Source organism: Neolamprologus multifasciatus, chromosome 12 (genome assembly GCF_963576455.1).
Source record: "Neolamprologus multifasciatus chromosome 12, fNeoMul1.2, whole genome shotgun sequence".
Lineage (NCBI taxonomy): Eukaryota > Metazoa > Chordata > Actinopteri > Cichliformes > Cichlidae > Neolamprologus > Neolamprologus multifasciatus.
Window position 1 is genome coordinate 16095133 of NC_140450.1, and position 26277 is coordinate 16121409.

Genomic DNA, 26277 nt, shown 5'->3' on the forward strand with positions numbered 1-26277 from the left:
GACAGTTTATTATAAAGATTTATTGACCTGTAAGTAAGCTCAGAAATGGTCAGTGTGCCGCTGGCCTCATCGTCTTCCTCCAATTCATGTTCAGCTTTGGGCGTCTGAGGTCGGAGACTTGAGGTTTCCATGGAAACACGAGGCTGCAAGTCATTGCCCGAAGCAGAGTTTCCTGCTTCAGTACTTTGCTGCTCTGCATCTGCAGACCCAGCTGAAGATTTGAGGGGAGACAGGGGGACCGAGTCCTTCACAGCAGCAACACCTGGTGAGGGGTAAACAGAAGTCAGAATATCTTTGTTTTTAATAAACAGTCATAATTATTTCACCTTTTATTTACAGAACAGATGATGAGCAGACTTCGATACTTTTTTAAAAAGTGCATTTTCAGCGTTGTGTCTTGCACAGTTCACAGCAGAGCTACAAAAAGCACATTTAGAGTTTGTAACTAAAAGACAGAAGATTATTTTGCTCTCCAATGTGATCTCTCTTTAATGTAAATATGAACAATTTCACACTTTGCAAAGCTGGATGTTTTAAAAGCAGATTATTTGAATAAAGAATATAATAGTTTTAGTCTAAACATATATTGAGAGCTCTGCCTTTATCACCACTTGCTTGACTTTTTCTTAGTATTAGCAAACTGTGCAGGATGTAATCGGCCTGCAAAAATCAATATTACTTTGTATGCAGCTGGGAATAGAGACCTCTAAGCTTTGCCTTTTTTGTGTGTGTTGCTGTTGACAACATTGACCACAAGATGGCGTTATTCGCTCATGTAAGGATAAAGCTTCGGACTTGGAAAAACAGCAACCGAGTAATAAATAAATACCCAACTGTGGCATCAGCACACAATTTGGTGAAACCATAATAATGCTATGTTGCAAGTGCATACCATAGATATAAGTCACTGCGTTTGGAGCAGTGATATGAGCAGCTGACAACACCTCTGTGAGTGTGAGCAACAGTTGAAGCAGCGATGAAGACCTCATGATTCTGTTGGTGTGTACAAATTTCAGCTAGCAAAATAATACTGTGGTGTGCAGTTACACATTACTTTTTGAGATTGATGAGGTGCGAGAGATTAATGCCTAAATACACACACATTTGTTGATGAATGGAAATATATGAAGTGTGTGTGTGTGTGTGTGCGCGCGCGCGCGTGTGTAAGTGAGTGTTAAAAATAAGCCTAGCTGTCTTCCTGCTGTGGATTAAGTATGAGCTGGGAGGTAAATGTTCAGTGACATATGAGTCAGTCTACACCTGTAATCCATAATCATTCTTGCTGTCTTGTGGTACTCTTGTGTAAGGTCAAGACTCTACTGTTGGTCCCCACAAGCATAGTAAACCTCACATTTTTGGTCTCCACAAAGATATGTAAACAAGGTTACACACACGCGAGCGCACACACACACACAAGCCCATTCAGCTATCTTAGTGAGTACCTTCACTGACATAATGGTTTCCCTAGCCCCTTACCCTAACCATTAAAAATGAATGCCTAACCCTAAACCTAACCATAACCTAATTGTAACCCTGACACTAAAACCACATTTTGAGCCTCAAAAAGGCCTTCAAACTTGTGAGGACCAGTGAGTGTGTCCTCACAAGTGACTGTCGGTTCTTACAAGTATAGTAGAATGCAGATTCCGGTCCTCACAAAGATAACATGTAGCCTCACAGACTGAGAAAGAAGGGTTAAAACCTGATGAGAATACATGACAAACATTACATCTGCAATGTTTTTATGATCCATTGATTGAAAGTGGAATAATATCAGATACAGAAACTCAGTGTCAGAGTGACTAATGAGTTACCATGCTCCCAATTCAATTATAAATTGATAAAAAAAAAAGAAAGAAAAAAAGAAAGAAAGGGCAAAGGAGTGCTGAAGAGTGAGTGGTGACTGCTACCATGGAAACACAGCAGGCAAAAAGCCAACAAGTGTGTGAACTCAGGGAGGGAAAAAAGGGGGGAGGAACAAAAACATGGAAGCTGCAGCAGAAGAAAAACAACACAGTGATGGCGACGACGACGACGATGATGATGATGATGATGCTTGCAGTAAAAGAAAACAAAACTCAGTTGTAATTATTGCAGTTTGTGCCTGTACTGAAATTCTACACTGGACTTGATTTTTGATTATTCCCTTTCCATAAATGTGTTGTCGTTACCAGAGATGGGTGCGTTACTGTAATCCGATTACTTTTTTCAACTAACAAGTAAAGTAAGGGATTACTATTGCAAAAACGGTAATTAGATTACCGTTACTTTCCCGTAAGAACGCTGCGTTACTAAAACTGTGATTTTTTTGCAAGAATGTCTCATGACAGTGACGTAAGCGAGTGCGACGTTCGTGGCAACAGCTGTGTGCAGGTCAACAATGGATCATATATCGAGTGCGGGAGAGTACCGCTGAGTCTTTGACTTTATTTATTTTCTGCTGTGTTTTACTTGCATCTATTTGAAAGAGTGAGTGCAAACACAAAAAAATATTTTATTTTATGTGCTGGAATGTGCAGAAAAAAGGTTTAAATTTCTTCCAGGCAGAGAATGTTGCATATAATAAAAATTTTGCTTAATGCATAAAGTTAAAAGATTAAAACTAATAAAACAAGTTTAAAAAAGAGACTTTTCCATTTGATTACATTTTATATGATGGATTATGCAGAAAAAGTAGAAGTGGGCTGAAAGATCTATCGCTTTATCACCTATTCAGGTTGTAAATCGTGTTTTTAAAAAGTAACTAAGTAATTAATTACTTTTGAAAATCAGTAATCAGTAAAGTAACGGGATTACTTTTGGGGGAAGTAATCAGTAATTAGTTACTGATTACTTTTTTCAAGTAACTTGACCAACTCTGGTCGTTACCCATCACAACACCAGCGGTAAACTCCTCTTATTTTCTTCCATTTAAAATCTTCCTAAATTCTTCCAGTAACACTGCTTAATAATCAGCTCTCAAATCTGTTGAAATGCTAAATGGACTGATACTGACATATCGCTTCCCTACTCTGTTCGAGCACTCAAAGTACTTTCTCACAACAAGACTTGTTCGCACATTTACACGAGTGCTTTTCTTTTAATGAATGAGAACTTTTACAATAACATTCACAATCCGATGAATGCATCAAAGGCATCTCGGGGTTCAGTACCTTGCCCAAGGATACTTCAACACTCAGACGAGACTACTAGACTAGACCACCAACCCTGCGAATGGAAGACCTACTCTGCCTTCTGAGCCACAGACATCTGATGTGGGGAGGACAAAAAGAAAGCACGCAAAAGCAACCAAGGAAGAACTGCTTGGCACACGATACATAAAACATTATATGTAAAATTATGAATCAGAACAGAGTCCCACTCTATGTCAAGCTAACCCTCCGTTCTCTTTCAGTCATGCCTTCCTGTTTTATTGTGATAGTTGCTTTCTGTGACTTGTGTTGCGTTTGCTTCCCCTCCCTCGTTATTTTTCTTTGTTGCATCATCCCTTACTCTTTTTTGCATCCCGTGTGCTATGTGTCTCCAGTATAGTTTTCTAGTTAGTAAATTCCTGGTATCTGCTCAGCTTAGGTTTTTTTGATCCCTGTGAGTCCAGCAGTAAAGCTGTATTTTGAGTTCAGTGTTGCTTCCAAGTCCTGCATATTGGGTCCTAATCTTGATAGCCACACGGCAACATATGACTGCCTCAGGTGCATCGCTTATTATTAAATCTATCTTTCATAAGTGTGGCAGTGTGTCCATTACAGTTGGATGTTTGATTTTATGACACACTGATTGGAAAGCTGACTAACATTAAAATGGTACCTGTATCCTGTTTGCACTGTAACGTATTAGAAATCTATGCAGCAGGGACTGTCGAGTTCACATCATGACCAGCTAAGCCTGAGATTAGGAGTAAAAATAATTTTGTAAATTACATTTACAAAGAAGAAATCCTGAGTTCTGTCTGACTTAACTAAACACATCACTGCTGCTGCAGCTGCTGCTGCTATTTCCCATTTATGATCCAGTCTGTCCTGTTAGCTCACATGCAAGCCTCTCCACAGATGAGGTGATTCACACCTGAGGTGTTAGATTCCTCATGCCTATGCAAACACACACACACACACTAGTACTCAGAGCAGCGGTTTCCCTTGTTATGCAAGTGCCGACAGACCGATTCATCTTTGTCATGTAACCTCATCTTTAGCACTCAAACACTTCAAAAGTAAATTTGTCTCTATGATGGTTCAGAAATAAATCAGCTATCAACTCCATTAACTGTGTGCTCAGCTCTTTTTTTAAAAAAAACTTTTAAGCTCATTTTTTGAGCTGTTTGAAGGATTACTGCTTCATCAGTCGAATTACAAAATCTATTTTTCAACCAAAATCATCGCCGATTTGTGAAATTGATATAACTTTGTTAAGTCAGCTAAACGCACATGAGTGCATAACTGATTGCAGTCTTTCATGATGAGAATACATGTTTTGGCATCGAAAATGCTGAAATATAATAGGTTAGCAATAATTCTTTCTCACTGTGTCTGTAAATGAGGGAATTTCTTTTACCTCTTTCATCTGCATGTCAATTGTTCATAGGATCACTGATGAAGCTCAAAGGATATTTTAGCCAATGGGATAAAGATAGGCGGAGTAAAACTAAAACTATTAAGCATTATCATTAAAAAAATCAGTACTTGTGCTTTTGTTAATCCTTCACTATTTACTAATTTATCTTAATCATTTAATTCATTTAAACGTATTCCCAAATCTACTAATCAAATATTTGAAGTGGCTTATCTTGATCCATATGCTTAATCATCATTTCATTTTAGGTTGTAAATATGCAGAGCAGGGTGCTAAACTTTAGCAGATATTATCCAGCAGAAGTAAATGTCAGATGCAAATGTCCAGTCTTTAACCAGTCAGGTCCTCAGGATGCACAGAGCCCCTGTGACATCACATTGCGCAGATGTGAGAAGAGAGCAGGTAATGAACTGTAAATTTACAGCTAACGAGTGGGTGTCATATATGCTGCTTCCCACGCGCTCCATCCAGCACACTTTCCACACGAGCCACATTTAGTATTTCTAGTGGTGTGAAGAGCAGCTGAAGATTTAATCGTACCACTAGATCCTCAACAATAACCCTAACTTCAATCTGACCTAATTCTAACCCTATTTCATGATTTACTTCTGGGTACCCAGATGTTTAATGTTATGGGAACAAAATCAAGTCCCCATAACATGAGTAATACTTAAACTATGCACACATGCACACTTCTATTAAAGCAGCCTCTTGAGAGTCCCATGTTTGGCAGCTTACATTCACAGTTTGCATCAGGCGGTTGCCACAACAGACCTGGCAACAAACTGCTGAGCTAACCAGGCTCACATATTTAAAAGGCGTTTACCTCCTGGTTAGACTGTGGGAAAAAATGTCAAAGGATACGTTTATTAGGAGCTAAAAGAAACTTCACACAGTGACCTTTTCCACTCGGCTTACTCTCTTCCAGTATATTTCTCTGAGGTCCAGTACTGAATCCAGCGATGCGACCCCCATTGCCCACCAGTCGCACATAGACATCCCGTCTTGTGTGATTGGCTATACGTAGGTGGAGGCTTCGCCTGGTTGTTATCTTCACCTGGCACCTCAAGGCCTCAGCCACTACTATCGATGAGTCTTGCTCATCTTCAGCCTCTCCTGGGTGGAATACTTCAAGAGCTCCAACCTCTCTCTGCTTCATCCCTTCTTCCTGCAGCCTCTCTGGTGTCGTGTCGAGTTCGAGTCCCCCTATTTTGCTCCCGTAATTCTGGGTGTTGTCGACACCGGGACCGTCGCCCAGTTCCAAACTACCCTGCATGAGGCTGCCTTCAACATCACTGCTGTTTCTGTGCCCTAGAAGCTCCATCATTCAGTTTGATGACAAAAGCCGGACCAGCTGTCTGTACAAAGACCCTCACAGCCTGACTGACTGGGCTGCCAGCTGAGCTCCACGCACGCATATACACAAACACTTATAGAGATGGTGAGAGACACACCAGTGCACCAGAGACATTCTCTCTCTCTCTCGCTCATGCACAGACATGGTGGGCCCTCCTGTGAATGTCAGCGATGGTAACAAAGAGTGGAGGGGGCATTAGAGGAGGATCAGGCCCAAAGCTGCAATTTCTAAATATAACCAGGTGGTCCTGGTGGCAAAGGGGCAGCTAATCTAACTGATTACAGGGGGAAAGGCCTGACTCAGGACGGGATGGGGGATCATTTTCTTTTCCTCTCTGCAACCCTCTCTTTATCTGAGTCTTTCCACCAATAAGATAAACCTAATTCGAATTCTACAGCAAACTGGGTACAATCCAACTTTATTCACTACAATACACGCCTCGCTGTGAGACTGAAAATGAAAGATTTTGTTGGATCACCCACAGGATCACATGCTGCATTAACTGCTGCAAAAACATGGATGACGCCTGGATTGTGAGGCGGAAATATGAAGCCTGATGGCTATAAAACATCCATTAATGATGTTCCTAGAGAAAAGTCAGAGTGTATGTGTTTGGATTGTGGTAGATAAGAAGGGAGCAAACTGTACAAACAGAACAAGGTCAGCTATGACCTTGGGTCAGCTTCCTGTTTCCCCTGTAAAGGCTGAGATTAGTGCTCTGAATATAGACTGTGACCCTAAACCATCTTGAGGACACTTTATCTTAAAGTCCTTGCGTCAGCCACCTTAGCAGAATCAGCACATGAAACAGTGATGTGTCGTCCAATCACATCGGTTGGGTGAAAGCAATCAACGTAATTAAACTCTCAAATCACATAACTCTCATCTGACTCCCATGGAAGCTTGTTTTCTTTCTCCTTTTTTTCCCCTGCCATTGATTAGTCACATTTCAGGTTATCATCTCAAAATTTTTACGTATTAACTCCTTAATGCCAAGTGCAAGACAGAACATTCCTATACTGGCTTCCTGTCACGTGTTTTCTTTGTATTATTGTAGAGTCTTGACCTTACTACATAAAGCACCATGAGGAAATTGTTGTTGTGATTTGGTGCTTTTTAAATAAAATTTAATGGAATTGAATTTAATTAATTAGTTTTTTTATAGCTCCACAACATTAGCACAAAAAACCTAAATAAATGGCAAAACAAATGTTTAAAGCAATAAATTGGAAAAACTCACATGCAGATTTTTATTTACATTTTCTTTTTATTTGTTTAGTTCAATGAACACTCCATTTTCAATTTTGTTTGTTATTTCTAATGATTATTTCATGGTTCAGGTTTTAAATGGTGAAGTTGAAATTTGAATGTAATTCATTTTTAATAATAAATTAACATTTTAACTTAGCTCTACTCAGCATCTTTTTTTTTGTCAGTGAGGAAAAAAAGCTTCTATAAACTCCCGTATGCAATGTTGGAAACTTGTGGGAGGAGGACTACAGCACGGGCTGATGTACCTGCTTCACATTAAGACGCCTGTGTTAAGAAGTGCTCTCTCAAATTCTCTTTCTACATTTTTAATGCATATTGTGAGTCTGACATACATGAATATTTAAAAATCTTAATTTGAACAATCTATGTCTTCATCTCTTTTTAAAATGTCTTTTTTCTTCTAAACTCTTCAGTTTATTATATTTACTGTTAAACCTCTAATGTTTTAAAATAATTTACAACTATATCACTTAATATGTAATTACCAGAGGGAAAGGCAGGAACTGCAGAAGGAAACAAGGCATTTTCAAATTTAATCTTATGTTATTTACTCAGCCTGTATCCTGTACAAGGCCCTTTATTTGATGACTGCCTACTGCCCCTCCCAAACCAGCTGAGACAGCCGAGATGGTTTCTACTGCAGGTCTTTGACCCCGAGCCAAGAAAGAATTGATTTTCTTGTAAATGGGATGAAGGGAGATGAGTGAAAAACAGAGAGAAGCAACAAAGAGGAATAGAGGCGGATAAAACGACGGAGTGACCTTAAAATCTGTCAAAAAAAGGCATGAGAGAGAGCGATGAAGTCTATAAATAATTTGTAGACAGTGATGGTGCAACAGCATGACTGCACTGTACACATGCGAGGACCTAATGAATGTGGTTCAGGTGGATTAAAGGTGAGGACAGGAGAGGTGAAAAATACTGACTGAAGTAATAGGAGAGGAGAAGCTCTGAGGCGATGGAAGAGACGTGCCTGGCTGGATGGATATAATTTTAATTGAGGGTAAAATGAGCATCAAATCGTTCTTCATCCACAACAATGTTTTGACCAAGAGTTTTAATCCTCTAATCAACAGCAGCTAAGTGAAGACAGGACTCAGGCACTATCCGTGGTTTGAAAACATACCTCCTGCATGTTGCTAGAAAATCGGAATACCATAACTGATGTAGTAGCTCATGATTCATAACAACTGGAGATAAAGTATCTAAATTTCAGTAGCTCAATTCATGTCCAAGCCACATTCACATTTACCTACTAAAACACCATCAAGCCTAAAATGAGGACACCCAGCGAGTGAATTCACAGGTTATTGTAATGTGTGAAGTACACAAAGAAAATGCTGCGAGAAATGATATTGAGATCAAAGGAGATTTTCAAAAACTTGAACTCTGACCTTTGGCACCGCTCATCTCAACTCATCCTAGATATTTAGCCGATGCACCTATTTCATCCATTTGAACATCCTAGGTCACTTTCTTCTCAAGTTATCTCATTCATAAGATTTTAAGAAAACTTGACCTCTGACCTTGAGGTGGAGGTTACTAAGATTATTTGTAGATACATCTATGGTATCAGTTTTCATTTAAAAACTTCTGAGTATGTGCAGCCTGCCTGGCAGGGTGACATCAACGCCCCATCAGCCTTTTATGTCTGAGTAGGAAAAATGGAATCTTAGTCTGCAAAAACACACAAAGGTGTAGACACATGGAAAAACAGACAGTCAGAATTATAGTGGGATCCTTAGGGGGGATCATGAGAGGGTATTTTTAGTATGTCGCAATTGGTCACCAGGGAGACAGGATTGATGGCGAGATGGGAGCATCAGCTGCTCAATTAAAGCTCTCTCTCTCTCTGAGTTTTGTGCATGGACTTCTTCCTACACAAGGAAGATCCTATGTGACTTCACAAATGTCTCTTAGAGAGGGCATGAGTGCATGTCTGTTGTGTGTATTTGGGTCTGTAGTAAGCAGTATCCTCCTACCGCTGTCTACGGCCGTCTCTTCGTATTCGTTGGTGGAGGGCAGTGCAGGTACCAAAGGTTCCATGTTCATGATGAGATTTTTATGGCTCAGAGAGTTAAAACTTCGACTCTGACCAAACTGAGCTCTGAAAAACATGAATGTCATACATTTTTTAACACCCTTACATAACACCACCATGTGCACTCTGGTATTCATATCTGCACAACAATAGATGAAATTGTCATTATTTTTATGTTTTATATGAAATAGTGTGACTTCAGGTAATTTCTCAGATGTCCTTACCTGCGCACTTCTGGTGGCTCTCTCTGAATTTTGGAGCTGGCTTCTATCACTTCCTTGGCTACTCTGCCACTAACACAGAAAAACACACAAGTTAAAGGTTGGTTTGTGTTTATAAAAATACTGTAATTGAAAATAAAATGTTACGATGGCAGGTCATTAGTCTCCCTACAGGCAGGTATGTAAAAAAATGTACTGCTTTCCATTTACATGCATATTTGTAGAACTATACAAACGTCCCGAGGCCCTTTGTGACAGTGATATGAATAAGTTCACTCTATGCTATCGTCTGAAAAAATAAGCAGTAGCTTATAGAACCACCTTTTGCAACAATAATATGAAGTAATCATTTTCTATAAGTCTCTCACATCACAGGTATTTGTTTATGCGCAGCTCTCTTAAGGTTCCATCACAGCATTGCAGTCAGTTTGAGGTCCAGACTTTGACTGGACCATTGCAACGCCTCGAATCCTTCCTTTTTCAGACAGTCTGTTGTAGTTGCTTGGGATCATTGTCATATTGACCCAAGTTGTTTGATAGACAGCCTCACATTTGAATCTAGAAATCTTTAGTGTGCAAAGGAGTTTATGGTTGGCTCAACGGCTGCAAATGTAGAGGTCCTGTGGCTACAAATTAAGCCCACATCATCAACCCTACCCATATGGAAAAGAAATAGTAAAACTTATAAAAGACTTGCATAAGATGTGGCCTATTTCATACAGTGAATCATATAAGGCTTATATGATTTACTCATGAAAGTGGCCACTTTCTCATAACTTTCATATATTGTTTTAGTAAGTATCCAAAACATACAAGTTTCATTTATATAATTTTTCAACGGCTCTTATATCTGTTTTCACTCTTGTATGCTTTTCATACAAGTTTCACACAAGACAGATACAAACTTTATAAGATTTATATATATCTTTTCCATATGGGTATACTACCATGCTTCACAGTTTGTGCTGAAATTCGGTCCACTTTGACTTTCATCTGTCCAAAGCACATTGTTCCAAAAGTCTTCTTTTTTGGACAGATATAATTTTGAACACCTAAGCTGTACTGCCTTGTTGTTAGAAAGAAGAGGCTTTCTCCTAAGAATCCATCTCACCTAGCCACACTTGTTCAGTTGTTATCTAAATGTACTGTCGCGAACTTTAGCATTTAACATGCTAACTGAGTTTTATAGAGTCTGAGTTTCTCTGAGTACTGCACGATCTGACCTTGGGGTGAATTTTCTGGGATGTCCGCTCCTGCGAATGTCTCGAATGAGTTTTACTTGAAGTAATCATTCAGTTAACGAAGTGCATTTGAATAGCAGCACTTGGCTGCTACTTATACTCTTAATTTATATTAATGCAGTAAGGGTCTATGACGTTTTTCATATGAATGCAGAGTTTCCCATGAGCATTTTTTGTTTTTTAATGTGCTACTATAATTTCACGGACAGTATGTCTGAGTTACACCGATTGCTTCATGTCATAAAAGAAAAGGAGAAAATCAGATTTGATGCTACTCGGCTTACATTCAGTGTTGTTCCTGTTGAGCAGACAGTTTCCTGCCATCAGTCGGCAGCTTCATTAGTCAGACTGTAACTGCACTGTTTAAAGCCAGCAGGCTTCTTCATCTTCATCACCCATTAATCTATTGTTGTTTAGACTGATGTTTAAGTCATAAATTAGGGGGTGATATAAAATATACGCACTTCATTTCTCAAGAGACAGTGGCATCAGCACTGGTGGAAATACTGGAATCAGCTGGATCAACACACATTATGTGAAGACCCGATCTGCTCGGCTTTGCATAAACTGCCTTCATTTATGGGATACAAATCTCAGTCCTGTTTTGCACAAATGACCAATTCCCATTTTTCAGAACAAATTCCACCATATGCTATTACTCATCGCTGAGCCCTTAAACCAAAATGCTTCAGCAAGCTGATGAAATGGGGCAGGCTGAAGTGTAAGCCTGGTAAAGAGCTTTGTCTGAGAGGAGAATCAGGGCTCACTTAGCTTCAATAACAGAGTATATAGAAGCTTTCCGGTGATATTAGAGTCAGTAAATCATAGAAACCGGGATGTACATGCTGATGTGCAATGACGAGAACTCCCATCTTGGTTATTTGGTGTCTTGATGATCTAATTTTCCATCCATTTTTGTCACTTTGGCAACAAATGCAAGGGGTAAGATGATGCTGCTGTTAGTAAAGAGTAAGGTGACAATGTGCAGGACCGAAACACTCTGTACACTTTTACACAAAATTAAATCTTTACATTTCAGTGCTTGAAATTTACCATACCCCCTCGTCTCTGTTGTTCCCAATTCTCTTTGCACATATTCCTTATGATTTCTTTAATCATATAATACACCTCACCTGTATCTGAACCTGCTGCCTTTGAAGAAGATATTACTGCTGGAAACTGTTTTTATCTGACTTGACTTTGCACACCTGTCAGACACAGAAAGGAAGAATCAAAAAGAGACACATTACGTACAGCAGCCTTGCACACTGAACCCTGACTAACACATGTACTCGCAGAATAACAGATTTTTAAAGGCTCAAACTCTCATCACAATAATGTTTCACTCATTTTTTTCTCGCAGAACACAGAGTAGCCTCTCAGCAAGCTTACAGCACGGTGTGTCTTTTTAAAAGCTTATGGCTGGAGGTCAAACCTTCATGTTTCATTCTATATAATTTATCATGTGAAACCAGACTCCAGTGCAGCAGAGAAGGAGCTAGAGCACAGACACACACATGTCTGCTCTCCTTCGTGCACGAGACACCATATGCTGGAAAAGCTCTGCTTGGCTGCCGTTCACAAACTCAATTCACTCTGATTTGATTTAGCGGCTCTGATGCTTGTCTGACATCCAAGCTGACATCCACTCCATCTCAGTCCGCCTTTTAGAGACACATGAGCTGCTGTCATTAGGAAGTAAGTATTCAGGGTTGTATGGGCAAGGGCTATTTTACAAATTCATAACGCTGTCTTCCTTTTGTAAGATTGTCTGCATGTATGGTGCTTCTTGATAAAATAAAGCAAGGCAGAGAGAAAAGCATGTGAAAAGTGAAGAATGCCTGCAGTTAAGAGAGAGCGGGAGACCTTCAGAATGACTGACAGTGTGGAGGAGGAAGGCCACCGTAGAGAAATCCGTCACAAAGCAGCCTCCAGTTCTTGCGTCAAACCTTTGGAAAATCTCATCTCCTTCAGCCTGACCTCTCTCCATCAAATGAGACCAGCTGTTCAGAGCCGCTGAGCCTTCTTATCCCCCTCCACGCCCACACGCACTTTGCTGTTTGGTGCCTCTTCCTTTTCTTTTCACACGGCTCATCTTCTCAGACATGAGCAAAAGATCCAACTGCTAATATCAAGCTCAGGAACAACCTTAAATGAAGAATAGCTATCTTGGTTGTGGAATGATGAATAAGTGTGAAGCTGATAGGAAAAGATGAACGGTTCAGGATCTCTTGAAGATCCTGGGTTGTTATTTTGTGCAAATTTTACATTGCAGATGTGACATCCTCTTGTGTTTTTCCATCTCAGTTGTTTTATATTCATCAGTCTGCTCTCCTCATATTCTCACTGAACTGGGATTGACAAAAAGGAGCAGATCTGTTGTGCTTGCCCACTATATTTGATTCTCAATTACATTAATGAACATAGATGTTAGCATCTTGTCTTGTCATGAACCTTGTTTCCATTCCCTCCATGCCAGTGGGGTCAATAGTCTTTGCAGATGAGATCAATGGCCTTGGAGCAATCAGCTGCTCCCCAGTGAAGGATGACGACATGTCCTTGCAGTACTGGGAGTAAATTAAGGAGAACGGCTGATAATGTGCTAAAATTACGTCGGTTTTGAAGTGAAGCAAAATCTTGGCTCGATATAAGAGCTCAAAACGTTTCTACTGGAAGTGGGGTTTTGGTGTAAGCTGATCCTGCACAGTCTCAGCAGTTACAGGAAAAACTCAATAAAAATACAAATGAATTTGTGTGCGTGTTTGTGTGTGTGCAGACGTACTTGTAAAAGGCCTGGTTCTCCACCCCGCACTTCCATAAGTGCTTACACGCTGCAGGGGTCGAGGTGTGAAATGTCAACACCAGCTTCTTCTACACAGAAAAGGACAAAGACAGAAAGAGTAACAGTGAGGATGAGAAACGAGCTTACTGGAAAAGAAAAAACTGTGAATAAGGACAAGAAAAGAGCTGAACGTAATGTGAGGGAGCTGTGCAAAATGCTGACCCACAGACCCTAAGCTGTAAGCTTGGCAAGATAAAGTCATTCGGTCACAGTGCTCAGCATTAAAAGGCTTCTACCTTGCAGAACATGGGTTTTTATGGACTAAGAGGAGAGATTTATTCCCGTAAACGTCTAGTCTCTGGCTCTGCAAGTCTGGGAACGTGGGACGCCAGATCAATAAAGTTCAGCAAAGAGGATAGAGGCAGAGACGAAGCAATGAAATCAATAACATGAGAATGAGATACTGTAACAGAATATGATATTATACCACTATAAGTGTCTGTTAAAATAAAAAACACTTCACTGTTAAGTTGACAGCAGTAAAAGGGTCCAGTCTATGCCCACTTCATCAGCTATATTGCGCAGCCCCCAAACTGTCACATATCAGTTATATTAGGTATGCAGGTGTGATTTACACACATGTGCTTCAGTTGCCATGTGTGTGTTCACAGGTGTGTGAAGGCGCCAGGACTGCGTGTTAATCTGTCTTTGGTCCCACTTTGGCTGACGTGCAAAAGCGCTGACTTGGATTTTTTTTGGAGAAAAAAAGAGCTAATTGAAAAAAAATCATCCACTGAGGGTAGGAAGAGACCGAAATTGTACATTTTAAAACAAAAAAATCAAGATGTCAGAAATGTATTTAACTACAATAAAGATGATGCTATTTACTCTGTGTGCCTACAGTAAAGGACCAATTAGGTTTATTAAAAGATCACAATCGTGGTTCAAATACAGCCTTTTACAGCTGCAACCACTTCTCTGCAAAATGCTTTTCAAACATGCATGAACGCACAGCAGGGCAGTGTCCTGCATCAGCAGAGCCTATGTGGTCATTGCTGCGCGTTCACCGGTGCGTTGTGACACCTGATCGAGTGGCAGATGGGTTGCTCAAAAACACGTTTGGGGAAAAAAGGTTTTTCTAGAACTGCTCATCCAAACAAATTGAATCAAATGGGATTTGAGGTACAGTAGTTGAGCTAACCTTGAAAACTGAAGTAAGTCTTTTTTGTTCTTTACATATCACAGCTGATTATGAAACTGAGGTCCATGCACAGGGTAAGCCATGCTTGTGTGTTAGGAGTTAACTGTTGAGTCAGCCAAAAAGAAACTGACCAAGAATTTGTGACTTTGATCTCATAAAAGTGTTTCATCTATATAACCTGCAATCAGCTCAAAGTGGGACAGGTGGGTTTGGGTAATCAGAGGAGAGGGAAGAGTGAGGAGTGACCTGCCACATGGTGGAAAATTCAGGAAACAAGCATCGACACACAAATCCTCACATAAATAAAGTACACACACACCCACACAATCAAAAGGATGAAACAGTTATGAAAAAATTGAATGAGATGAATGAGGCATGGATAGAGTTATAGATTAAGCAGCGTAACACTGCATGTTAATCTATAGTTCACTGGAAGTCAGAGGGTGAATTTGATTACATGGTGAACATGACGGGGACGGAAGCCACAGAAGAACTGCGATCATATGAAATGAGAGCAGAGAGAACTTTTATATGACACACAGCAGACAAACAACACTTAACGACAATATCATGAAAAAAGAAATAAAACATGGATAAAAGGTTCCTCCAATCATAAAGTGAGGTGAGGGCAGGGCTGCGGGTAAAGATGTCAAATTGAGGATTTAAATACAACAACGATTTGCGCTACTGTTTTTACTTGTATTTACTCACCAGAGATGACTATGTTTACACACAGAGAGAAGAGACAGAAACACAGAGATAATAGTGCATCTTCAGCCTTTCACGAGGAGCCGAACAGACAGACAAGGCAGACAGACTGACAAGTTAAGCAGCGATGAAAGAGCGGAACTGAGCTTCTGTAATGAAGACAACAGCTTTGACACTCATCGATTGGCTGATTGGTAGATTTAAGAGCAAAATGGCTTTAGCTGCAAGGATTTTCAGGTGTTTTTGAGCCACTTCAGGCAGACTGAAGGTAAAGAGCACATCGGTTGTAAATCCTGAAAAAATAAAGTATGCAGATAGATGAGGCACGGAAACTGCTGCTCAGAATCTACCACAGCTCTGTTGGTTGATAAACATCAAGCAACCAGATGAAGCATGTGTCCCAAATGCAAGACATCCGCTGTTTGAAAGTTAGTACTTGCTTTCTGTTTCAGTTTGGAGACACCGTGTCATATACTGTAGTTTATCTTTGTTAGGGATGCGGTGCAGTGAAGGAGTCTAATATTTGGGCCACAGTCAGCACATAATGTGAATTAGGAGGTTGTAACACACCCACCATCCTGTTACAGTGAATCCTGCCTGTTAAGGAGATCTGAAACAGCGACACACATATACAGTGTGTGTGGTGGTGGACAGGATAACAAACAGTACAGTCACCTAGCACATTTATCTGACAAAACCATTACACAGATGAGGATAGGGGAAAAGGGGAGGGAGAAGGGAGGAAAGAAGGAGGAAAGAGAATGAAGGACGTCCGTTTTGCTCAGGGTTGGCAAACAGTCACTAACACATAACTGATCTCAAGTTCTGCAGACTGACTGTGCAACGTTTGCCTTTGTAATAAGTAATGAACACATGTTAGACGTTTATATCTAACAAGTCAGCAGGATGTTGATGACTTTGGTGCAAAAATTCACAATTCATCATCAGGACATAGAGGAAACTACACATCTCACTTGAGTCATCATTTTTAACCTTTAAGAGATACCTCGCTCACCTCTTTCTGAATGCCAATGACGTAAAAGGTTTTTCCTTCAAACTTCAGCTTGCTAACGTCAGCCCTGCAAACAAACACAGAGTTAAGACTTTGAAATATCTGCAGATGAGAGTTAAATATAGGCTAAATGCTAAACTTAAAGCTTTAAGTACATTTAAAGTACTGCTGTCATCGATTGTGTCATTGTAAAGATGTCTTCACAAGAAGCCACCCGAGCAACACAAGTTCCAGTTGCTGATGTCATAGAGAAAAAATGCCAGTTAAAAGAAATATTGGGTTAAAGGAAACTTTGATTAAAGGAGCAAATGTATATTTGTACTATGGTTGGCCTATAACTGTTAACCAGGTACAAGTATATCAACTTAGAATAGTACCTTTAGGTAGGCAACCTCCTTAAGACCAACAAAGAGCATCACAGTCTGAAGTGATTACACTCACTCTCAGAAAGTTTGGTGGGATTTGCAAATAACTGCAGCCGAACAGATTGGCAACACATTGCAATCAATCTACGTAAGTCTACACTGATGAGCAGAACTTGCTTGCAACGCATCTCTTAGCAACAGAGGACTTCACTCAGTTGGTTGTCAGCTGGTTGTATTCTTTTTATATTCCTATATAAAACCAAGGTTGCTAAGCGCCTATGTCATTTTGCCATTAAATCGCCATCTATCGCCATTTATCACAGTTATTTGCTGTAGTATCACAAACAGATTGCAGGCAATTGCCAACGTGATGCCATTCATTGGCAAATGATAGCAGAGTTCCTATAAAGCAGCAACTATTTTAAACACGATGACTTTGCAAATTAAAGTGCAAGTTCATTGCACTGTCATTTGTTGGGCTGCGTTCATATTCTTTTTTTACATTTTTTTACACACATAGCTCACTTCAAAAACTATTGTGTGTTTTTATCAGTTTAATTACCAATGGTGCATAGTTTAAAATAGCACTCTATCAATTCTTATTACTTTTGATAGATAAACTACATTTTTCTCCTTATTCTTATGAACTTTTGTTTAAAACTATGAATATGGAGGTACTACAACTGCTGCTTAAGGAAAGCATGGCTATAGGAAATGTATGGATTGGTTTTAAGTGTATTTTAACACTTTGTAGCAAGATAATCTTATGGATGTCATGTTTAAATAAACAAACGGTTCTGCCTGCAAGGAAAAGTTAGAGATGATTATTTTCATTTGCTTCTAATAAAAATGATAAGTTTAGCAATACTTCAGCGATAAATCATAAATATAGATTTTTCTGCAGTTAGCTTTGTTAGTGATTAGACATTTAATATTTATGTTTAATGATTGACAATTGTGGCTACACAGTGTAGTGGTTTGCTTTTTTCCCAGCACACAAAAGACTCCCAGTTCAAGACTGGAGACGGTAATCTGTTAAATGCTGTGAAGGGAAGGGCGTCTGGTGTAAGAATATGTGGAGCCTTCTGCTGTGCTGACAACCTGTGATTAAGGGAGCAGCCAAAAGAAGCTTTTTACAGGTTGATGTTTTTACCATTTGAGGAGGTGAATCCTCTTGTTTCCCTGGAAGACCACAAAACCTGTGGCTGTGAACCCAAGAAAGGCAGTAGAGCCTGTAAAGTCCTGAAAAAAAAAAACACATATCGTAGCATGTGAGGCAAGTGGACTATCTATGACCTCATTGGTTGATGCATAAAATCCCATGTTTGTCATTAAACTTTTTAATTAATCAAGAACAACGCAGTTAACCTGCAAAATCTAAATAACAACTTCCACATCATTGATCATCAGTAAATCTCTAAATTTGCATTCATCTCTATATATCTGTGTAAATCCCTCCCTTTCCCCTGTGTGCTTCCCACATCTTAGTGCTTACTTACCTTATCTCCATAGATCTGCATGTGCATGATAGTACAGTACTCGCAGTAACAGCTATTTCCAGCAAACTAATTTAAAAAAGCCTGCCAGACAAAAGTGGAACAGATAAAGGGGATCCTTCCCACTAGACAGAATTTAAATATCTTGTTAATCTGCTTTGTATCCTTTGATTTGTCTGTTCACAAGAGGATGTCCCTATTTCACACTTCAGCTTGGCAGAAGATGAACAGAAAGGATGAGAGCGAGCCATGAGCAAGTTGTAAAATATTGTTTTTCTTTATCAGATGCAGTCTGTTCAATCTATTGGGATAGCGCAAGAAACAAAGAAACAAGTAACAGGAGAATGAAGCAGAATAGCAAGTGTAACATATCTGATAGTACAGTCTAGTTTTAGCAATTTAAAGCTGAAAGACAAATCAATGACACTGACTAACCATGGTGGTCTCTGATCAGTCAGTGAAGTCACTGTTTCCTCAGAACAGTGGCTTCTTTATGGACCTAGTTTATTTAGTTTTCCAGGAGGGAACATTAACTAGCTGGCTTGGATGTGATAGCGTAAATTGCACATAAGCTCTTGGCCTTAAACTATTTCCTAATCTGCTTGGCGCAAGTATGTGAGGCCAGATAGAAAGGTGCTATTATACGACACGCCACTGGATGGCACTGTTTCTTTTGGGAGCAATAGAGACGTTTACGGAATTGCTAGCTTGCGTCAGCACAACGTGTGTGTGCAACGGTGTTTTCGTGTAGTAGTAGTAGCAGTGGGTTACCAGTGTGGAGAGCTATTAATTGGTGACAGCGGTCGGCAAAATATTATTTTCTTGTAAAACCTCCATATTTTCATCTGGACACTTACTTAATCTGTGTCCTGGGCTGGTTAATTTTGCCAGCTGCACAGCTGGTGCTATTGTCCATAAGATACAGTATGTACCATCTGTCTATAAGGTCACAACAAATTTCACAGGCCCAACCATAGACTGTGTGCATAAAAGATGAATGTAGCTGTGGAATGCACTACACACAGGCACAGGTCTTTGTTTTCAGACACCAACTTTATTTCTTTTTGTACGTGATGACCGACACAGTCTGACAGCTGTCGGACACAGCTGATCTCCAGCCCCCCTCCGCTCCTCTCCCGTCTCACTATAAAGGGTAAGGAAAGCATCATCAGTTCAAAACGCCATCAGCTGTTTTCACCTGCGTTTCCAGCACCGCCCCGTTGAGCTTACCGCACCACCCCTCCCCTGCAGCCGCGCCCGGGACCACACCTCCGCCACAGTAGCTTTTGCATCTGAAAAGTTCGTCCAATGCATAATTGCCTTAAAACATGCATACTTCTTAATGGCCAGCAGGGGGCGCCTCATGTTGGTGCAAAAACACTTCTGGGTGTATACAAGTCTTTGGGAATACAGCCCTTGGCTCTCTTGCTCTGTCAGCTCAGCAAACCCTTTTCTGGTGACTTTATGAGCTCAACCCTTAGTTTAAGGTTGTACTTAATAAAATATTACTTTCTTTTCTAAAAACTTATGGTCATTATTAAAATGGAAAAACTATACTCACTGGCTGTTGAGCTGTACATCTGAAATCATTAGTCAATGAGTGTGTGGTTTCACAGTCAGATCCAGCACTAGCTTTTCAGATGGCAAAAATACTCACCTCAAAGCTTTAGAACGGGAGCTCACTAATCAACATATGTCACGGTGGCTACATCCATCTTTTATATACAGTCTATGGAACACGCAACACCCTATGATGACGAAATTACACGAACACAAGTGGATACGCACATGCTTGTGTGCATGGAAAGTATAACACCCACATGAAGCCATCTGTGTGAAACTCAGTGCGTAACCCATTATGTGTAAAGCTACTGTGTACTGTATATATTCTCCAGTTACGTTACCTTGCATGGGTGAGGGTCGACTCCATATGTTTCAAGACTGTGAGCCCTTTGGAGCATATTCAGCTCTGCTAGCTCAGCACACTGGCCCCTGAAAGAAAATAGAGGAAAGACCCAACTTTATACACTGACAGACTGAAGAATTTGTTATTAAGGTGTTCCTATGTTGGATTACTTTCAATTGGATTTCCGTTAAATGTCGGATACAACCAGATAGAGAATCAATACATGCAATTATCTTATTAGAGTTTTGAGATTTAAAGGTCAATATCTAGTGAGTTTGGTTGTGAACAAATTTGCGTTGACTTTTTAGGATTGCTATTTTTTCTCCAGCGGTAAAGAACAGCACTAACCACCCACTGCTAGGCTAGTTTCTTTTACAAGGACAAGGTTGCTTGTCGTACTAATTCTACAGTATTTAGACAATATCTGTTTAAATAAAAGTATTACAGAATTTTTAACCAATTAAAGTGAGTACAATTATCTCTTATTATTATAAAAGGAAACAGTCATAACAAACCAGGCAAAGGGGTTGTGTGTGTGTGTGTGGGGGGGGGGGGGGGGGGGGGCATTAATGCTTTACTTGCTCATTAGTCTAAGTGCTGCAAATTAGGAAAATGAGTGTGGTACACTGGTTCACTTCAAGACTCCAGACATATAAATCAACTTTAAAATTGCACACACATATATTGGATCTGTCTGTGCAGATAAAGGAAAGCATAAAAACCATTATAGAATGCCTGTGGAAATGTAGCTTGCAGACAGAGTGCTTCCCATTCAAAAATCACCTGAAGTCTCTCTACAGCTCAGTACTGATCAACATGCTGTTAATCCTGTCAGTCGTACCCATCGGGCCAGACAGAGGGCACTTGGCATCATCTGCCTCTGTGCTGTGGGAAATGAAGGATTTGTCTTTGATGTTTTATAATCACTGTTAAGTGTGACGGTCACGACATTATTAATCTGCTGCAGCAACACACAAACAACTCAGGAGAGGGGATTTATGTATACAGTACTGCATGTAATGTAATGTAGAAACTTATTCTGTACCTGTAGAGTACATAGTCAATCGACTGAGTACATGCTTTTTTAATGACTTTTTACTCAAACTATTCTTTATTGCAGAACCATTTTCCCTTCAGGAAAGGTAATCACATGGTTGAAAAGAGGCAAATAAGGGTTCAAAGATACAGTTGTGGTACCCAGAATGCCTAGCTTTTGTTCATATGCAAAAGAACACAAGACGATCAAATTTATCAGGGATGACTGATTTTCATCAAAATTTAAATTCTGTAGTAGAAACAAGCGAGGTGTCTAAACGGAGCATGAAATAAATAATTCATGCTCATTCCTCTAAGCTAATGGATGTTTTTATTTACTTTCAAACAAATCTCGACTGAGAATACCTTCTCCAGTGCAATGAAGCTTAAATCTCTGGGTATCACACAATTCTGTGTCTAACCAGAAAGAAAGGGAGCATTTTATTGTCTGCTGTGTAGACAGTTGTCTCAGCAGCCTGTTATAAAACACAGATCACAGGAGTGAGCATAGCACCTGTCACCAACATCAAATGGTACAACAATAAAAAAAATCCTGGCGGCCGGTAGTGCTATCCCTCAGCCTCCTAGTAGATGCTCCTATGGTATAAATGTGCAACTCCTTCATCACCTTGTTATCGTGTTCTCAAGATCTTCAAAAAAGTAGATGCGCCAAAGCTCAATTAATTCAAAAATCCTACATTGCCTTATCATCGAGTTATCACATTCACAAACTTGGCTGTACACACTGCCTGTCTGCCTGGCGAGGTGATAACAATACTCCCAAAATCCCACAATAGACCAAAAAAGCCTTCTCCAGACAAACAGTAAAACCACGAGACAAAAAAAAGATATTAGTCTTTCACCTGAGCTCATTCTTGTGAATTTCCATTATCTTCCTCTCCAGTTTGAGGGATTGTTTAGGGAACAGCTTGAAGTCTCTGATGTAGTCTGATGGGTGCTCCTCTGGGTCATAGTCCCCAAGCTCAGCTATAAAGAGAAAGGGTGATTTTAGTAAAAACAAATATCTGTAAATAGGTCAAATACATCAGGAAATGAGTATATAGTGTTTGAGAACTTATATAAAGAACTAATTTAACACACCTTGACTGCATATATAGTATGTAGCTACAGTTAGTAGTCATGTTGCTCAGGTTAACATAAAAACTGCATTGTAAAGCAAAATTAAATAAAGAAAGACATGTTTTATTTTGCAAATAAGCTTTACTCAACTTGAACGTTGCATATTAAGCAAGCTTATAATTTGTAACTTTAATTTTATAGTACTTATTCCATTTACATGCAACTGCTTATATATTTCTATTGTAGGATTGCAAATGGCTGGGTCAGGACAGTTATAGACTGCAAGCTATTATTAGGCATGGTCACACTGAGTTGTTTTGTATTTGTGTGTAAAGTGTTATAGCTGTGACACCATGAGTGCAGCGGGTGGCTGGACTAACGGCTATGGTAAATGGCCTGTATTTGTATTGTATAGCGCTTTACTCAGTCCCTAAGGACCCCAAAGCGCTTTACACATTCAGTCATTCACCCATTCACACAGTGATGGCAAGCTACAGGGTAGCCACAGCTGCCCTGGGGCGCGCTGACAGAGGCAAGGCTGCCGGACACTGCCGCCACCAGGCCCTCTGACCACCAGTAGGCAACGGGTGAAGTGTCTTGCCCAAGAACACAACGACCGAGACTGTCCGAGCCAGGGCTCAAACCGGCAACCTTCCGATTACAAGACGAACTGCCAACTCTTGAGCCACGATCGCTACGACCATATTAACGATTAGGGTTAAAAAAACTTCCAGTTTCCCCCCACAGAAAGATAGAAAGCTCATATAGCACCAAGTACAAAATGCCCGCTGTAATATTAAACAGCTTTGCATCATCAGCAAATTTCCTGGTTGCTCAATCTAAGACAAAGGCCCAAAGACAGATCTTTCCCTTATTTTATTTTATTTCCACAGAATAAGATACTTATGAGCAATTGACTCAAATAACAGATTATTGTTGTGCTCATTGAATCCACTAATTTATTTTTTTAATGATAACTTAATTAAGTATCTTTATAAAGGTTCAATCAAAAACTTGCCTGGAGTTTAATTAAACAATAATCCTCAAACTATTCCCCAGCTCTATAATCAACACCCTGACAAAGTAGGACAGAGACCTGTCGTAGTTAATCAGAGCAGCCAATGATACACTGCAGACATGCTCTGTTTTGAGATAAGTGAACCAGTCACACTCTCTTCTCTGGGGATATGAGCCAATCAGAGGGTGTTAGCACAGTTCAAGGATTTGTGTATGAGCCACAAGGGTTCATTTATATGATACAGCCCAGCTAATTCTTTTCTTAATCCATATTAAAGCAAGTGGCTCTGCGCTGTGATTCAGCATTAAACGGTTACGTTTAATTGACTGTAGAAAAAAATCTCTTTTATTCCTTTTCCCAGTAGTCCACATACATCTACTTTAAAAAAATGTAGGATAATGACAGTGTGATGCTGTGAAATGCAGCGAAATGAGGACAAACTTAGTCAAACAGGGGTTAGACTGTGGTTACACAGAGGTTGGATGAAAGTTAAGTTACATTTGATATAATTAGGTAAGATCATTGTTTGGTTCAAATACACAGTTAAGCACATTAAGTTAAATGAGTGTTGAATTTTACCCAACACAGTGCAAGAGGATGCTCGAATTTAAAACTATAATTCTGTAACACTAGATTAACAGACTGCGTAACTATACATAGTAATGACAGTTAGCTGTACTTTTTAAATGCTTGAATAAGACATACAAGTATTTATAAATCAGTAAGATGTAAAAAAAAAAAAAAAAAGGTAAAAAAATGTTTTTTAAAACAGCACTTTGACTTATAAAGTTATTTCAGTAACCTAAAAGAGGTATTTTACTTTTAGTTGGCATAATTTTTAAATTTTCTAAACGTTTGTTCTTTGCAAAGATCTTGTTTATTCAAGCTTAATGAAGAAAATGATAAACCTCCAAACATGTGGACTACAGTTGATATATCTGATTTTACATGTTAAAATTGTGTTTTTCTATAAATTACATTAAAAAGCACTGATGATAAAAACATCAGATAGACAAACTAGCATTAGATAGTGTGGTGTTGGTGGGTAGTTGGATATTTACAATCAATAAACAGTATCTCCTCCACCTCACCCCCACGGATAATGTCAGATGGCCTCCTCTCACTGAGGTTTATTCCTGCTGAAAGGGAGTTTTTCCTTCGCACTGTTGCCAAAGCCATTGCTTATATTGGGTCATATCATCGTTGAGGTTTTCTCTGTTTTCTTGGTATTATCTTAGTGTTGTTGTGATTTGGGACTATATTCAAATTTTGATTTAATTTAATTTATTTAATATTTAAATAAATATGGATTAAATAAGGAAATAAATGCATTTGCAGGCACAAACGGTGATTTGTTAGTAGTTATTTTACAGCTTGTGCTTCTTGGACTTCAGCTGATTGCTTTTGATTTGAGGCTACAGACTACAGATTTCATTGTCAAGAATCAACAGCTCAGACACCGTAACTCAAATTTGTAATTACAGTTTCTTAACTTAATTTGATGTGTTCATTCTATTCAAATTATGAAGCACTTTGCAAATGTGCATTCTGGAAAAGGCTAGAAAATATTATCCTTATTCTTATTCTTATTACAGCCACAACCCAAGCAGCTCAGTCATTTCAGTAATAGCAGCCCTTATAATTTACAAATTAAATTGTGTAAATGTATATGTGTGATTTTCATTTAAAACTCCAACATGTCACCAAGGATGTAATTGTGAAATATTGGCTACATCTCTAATACATTCACTATGAGTAAGGCCTCACCCTGTATGATGCAGGCTCCCAGATATGCAGCTTCAGCAAAAGGACACAGTAGACGACCATGATAGATGTCTCTCTTCAGCTGAAGGTACAGGAGATACCTGGATGCACATGCATGCATAAAGTTACAGAAAGAAATTCTTATAGCATAAATACAGATTTTTATTTAAAATAAATCAAATAAATTAAAGATGTTTAATTACAATATACTATATAAAGCCACTGCTCACATTATGAAGGGGAACCAATACTCTGCTTTCACAATTTCTATTTCCAAATAGTTTGGATGAAAATTCACCATCCAATGAGAAAATAACAATCTGAAAATGTTGCCATGGTAGTTAAGGAAAGTATAACTATGGCAACATACATCTTCACCAGCAGAATGTGGTACTTTAGCTACTATGGAAACACCTTCAGTGCTACTGACACGTTAGCGTGAAGACAAAAACAAAGTGGGGAACAGATGAGTTTCCAGTTGGGACGTCACCACTGAGTCAACTGACTCATCAAACTTGTTTTTCATTGAGGGAAAGACGCAGGAGAGGCAAAGCATAAAAGATTGAATGGAGCGAAAACCCTGCTGCTGTAGCTAAATAGTTTTATTTATAGAGTCAGAGTGCAGCTGACTCTATAAATAAACACCATGATCGACATTTAGACAACCTCACTCATTTTTCTTTCTTTGTGCTTCCTCTTATTTTAGGACATTGAGTCAGAATGTCTGCATACACAGATTTGCTTTTCAGGTTTCTTAAATGACTTAAGCGTAGAAAAAGCCAGATTAAGATTTGGTGCACACTTAAACACAGAAATGATGTCGTTATTCTTCATGAAGATAAATTTAAATTCTACAAAAAGAGCGCCTTTATATACTTCAGTTTGCAAGTATGAATGAATAATGTCAATATAGTATAAATAATTGACAAAACATGTCAAACCTCTTCATGTGAGTGTATTCTTTTACACAAATAATGTTAAAATTATTCATGTGTGTTATATTGGCTAGATAAGTAATGAAGAGGACCTTCATTATAGCCTGCCTGACTCTGTAAAATCCTTAGATAACGATTAAGTGCTGACTTTGCCCTTTAATTCCAGCACTGTGAAATATCTGTGTATGAAAATGAACAGAGACACACAGTCAGCATTTGGTGAACTCTGAACTGCATATTTAATTAATAACAAAAAAAGAAGTCCCTATACACTTTT

The 26277-nt window shown here is 39.2% G+C and overlaps 1 protein-coding gene across 7 annotated transcripts in view; it reads right to left on the reverse strand.

Moving 5' to 3' along the window:
• The window catches only part of frmd3 (FERM domain containing 3), a 59833-nt gene that overhangs the window by 5508 nt on the left and 28048 nt on the right, over positions 1 to 26277 (reverse strand). For 2 of the 7 annotated variants that reach the window (XM_085179005.1, XM_085179003.1), the window contains exons 5-15: positions 25069 to 25166; positions 22067 to 22190; positions 20167 to 20254; positions 17920 to 18008; positions 16405 to 16468; positions 15964 to 16077; positions 13481 to 13569; positions 11832 to 11906; positions 9461 to 9529; positions 9178 to 9302; positions 28 to 262 (exon numbers count right to left, since the gene is read on the reverse strand). In XM_085179005.1, coding sequence (XP_085035131.1) covers positions 28 to 262; positions 9178 to 9302; positions 9461 to 9529; positions 11832 to 11906; positions 13481 to 13569; positions 15964 to 16077; positions 16405 to 16468; positions 17920 to 18008; positions 20167 to 20254; positions 22067 to 22190; positions 25069 to 25166 — 1170 coding nt within the window. Of the gene's footprint in view, positions 1 to 27; positions 263 to 9177; positions 9303 to 9460; positions 9530 to 11831; positions 11907 to 13480; positions 13570 to 15963; positions 16078 to 16395; positions 16469 to 17919; positions 18009 to 20166; positions 20255 to 22066; positions 22191 to 25068; positions 25167 to 26277 lie in introns of all 7 variants that reach the window. The other 5 variants (XM_085179010.1, XM_085179009.1, XM_085179008.1 and 2 more) reach the window with 3 other exon arrangements.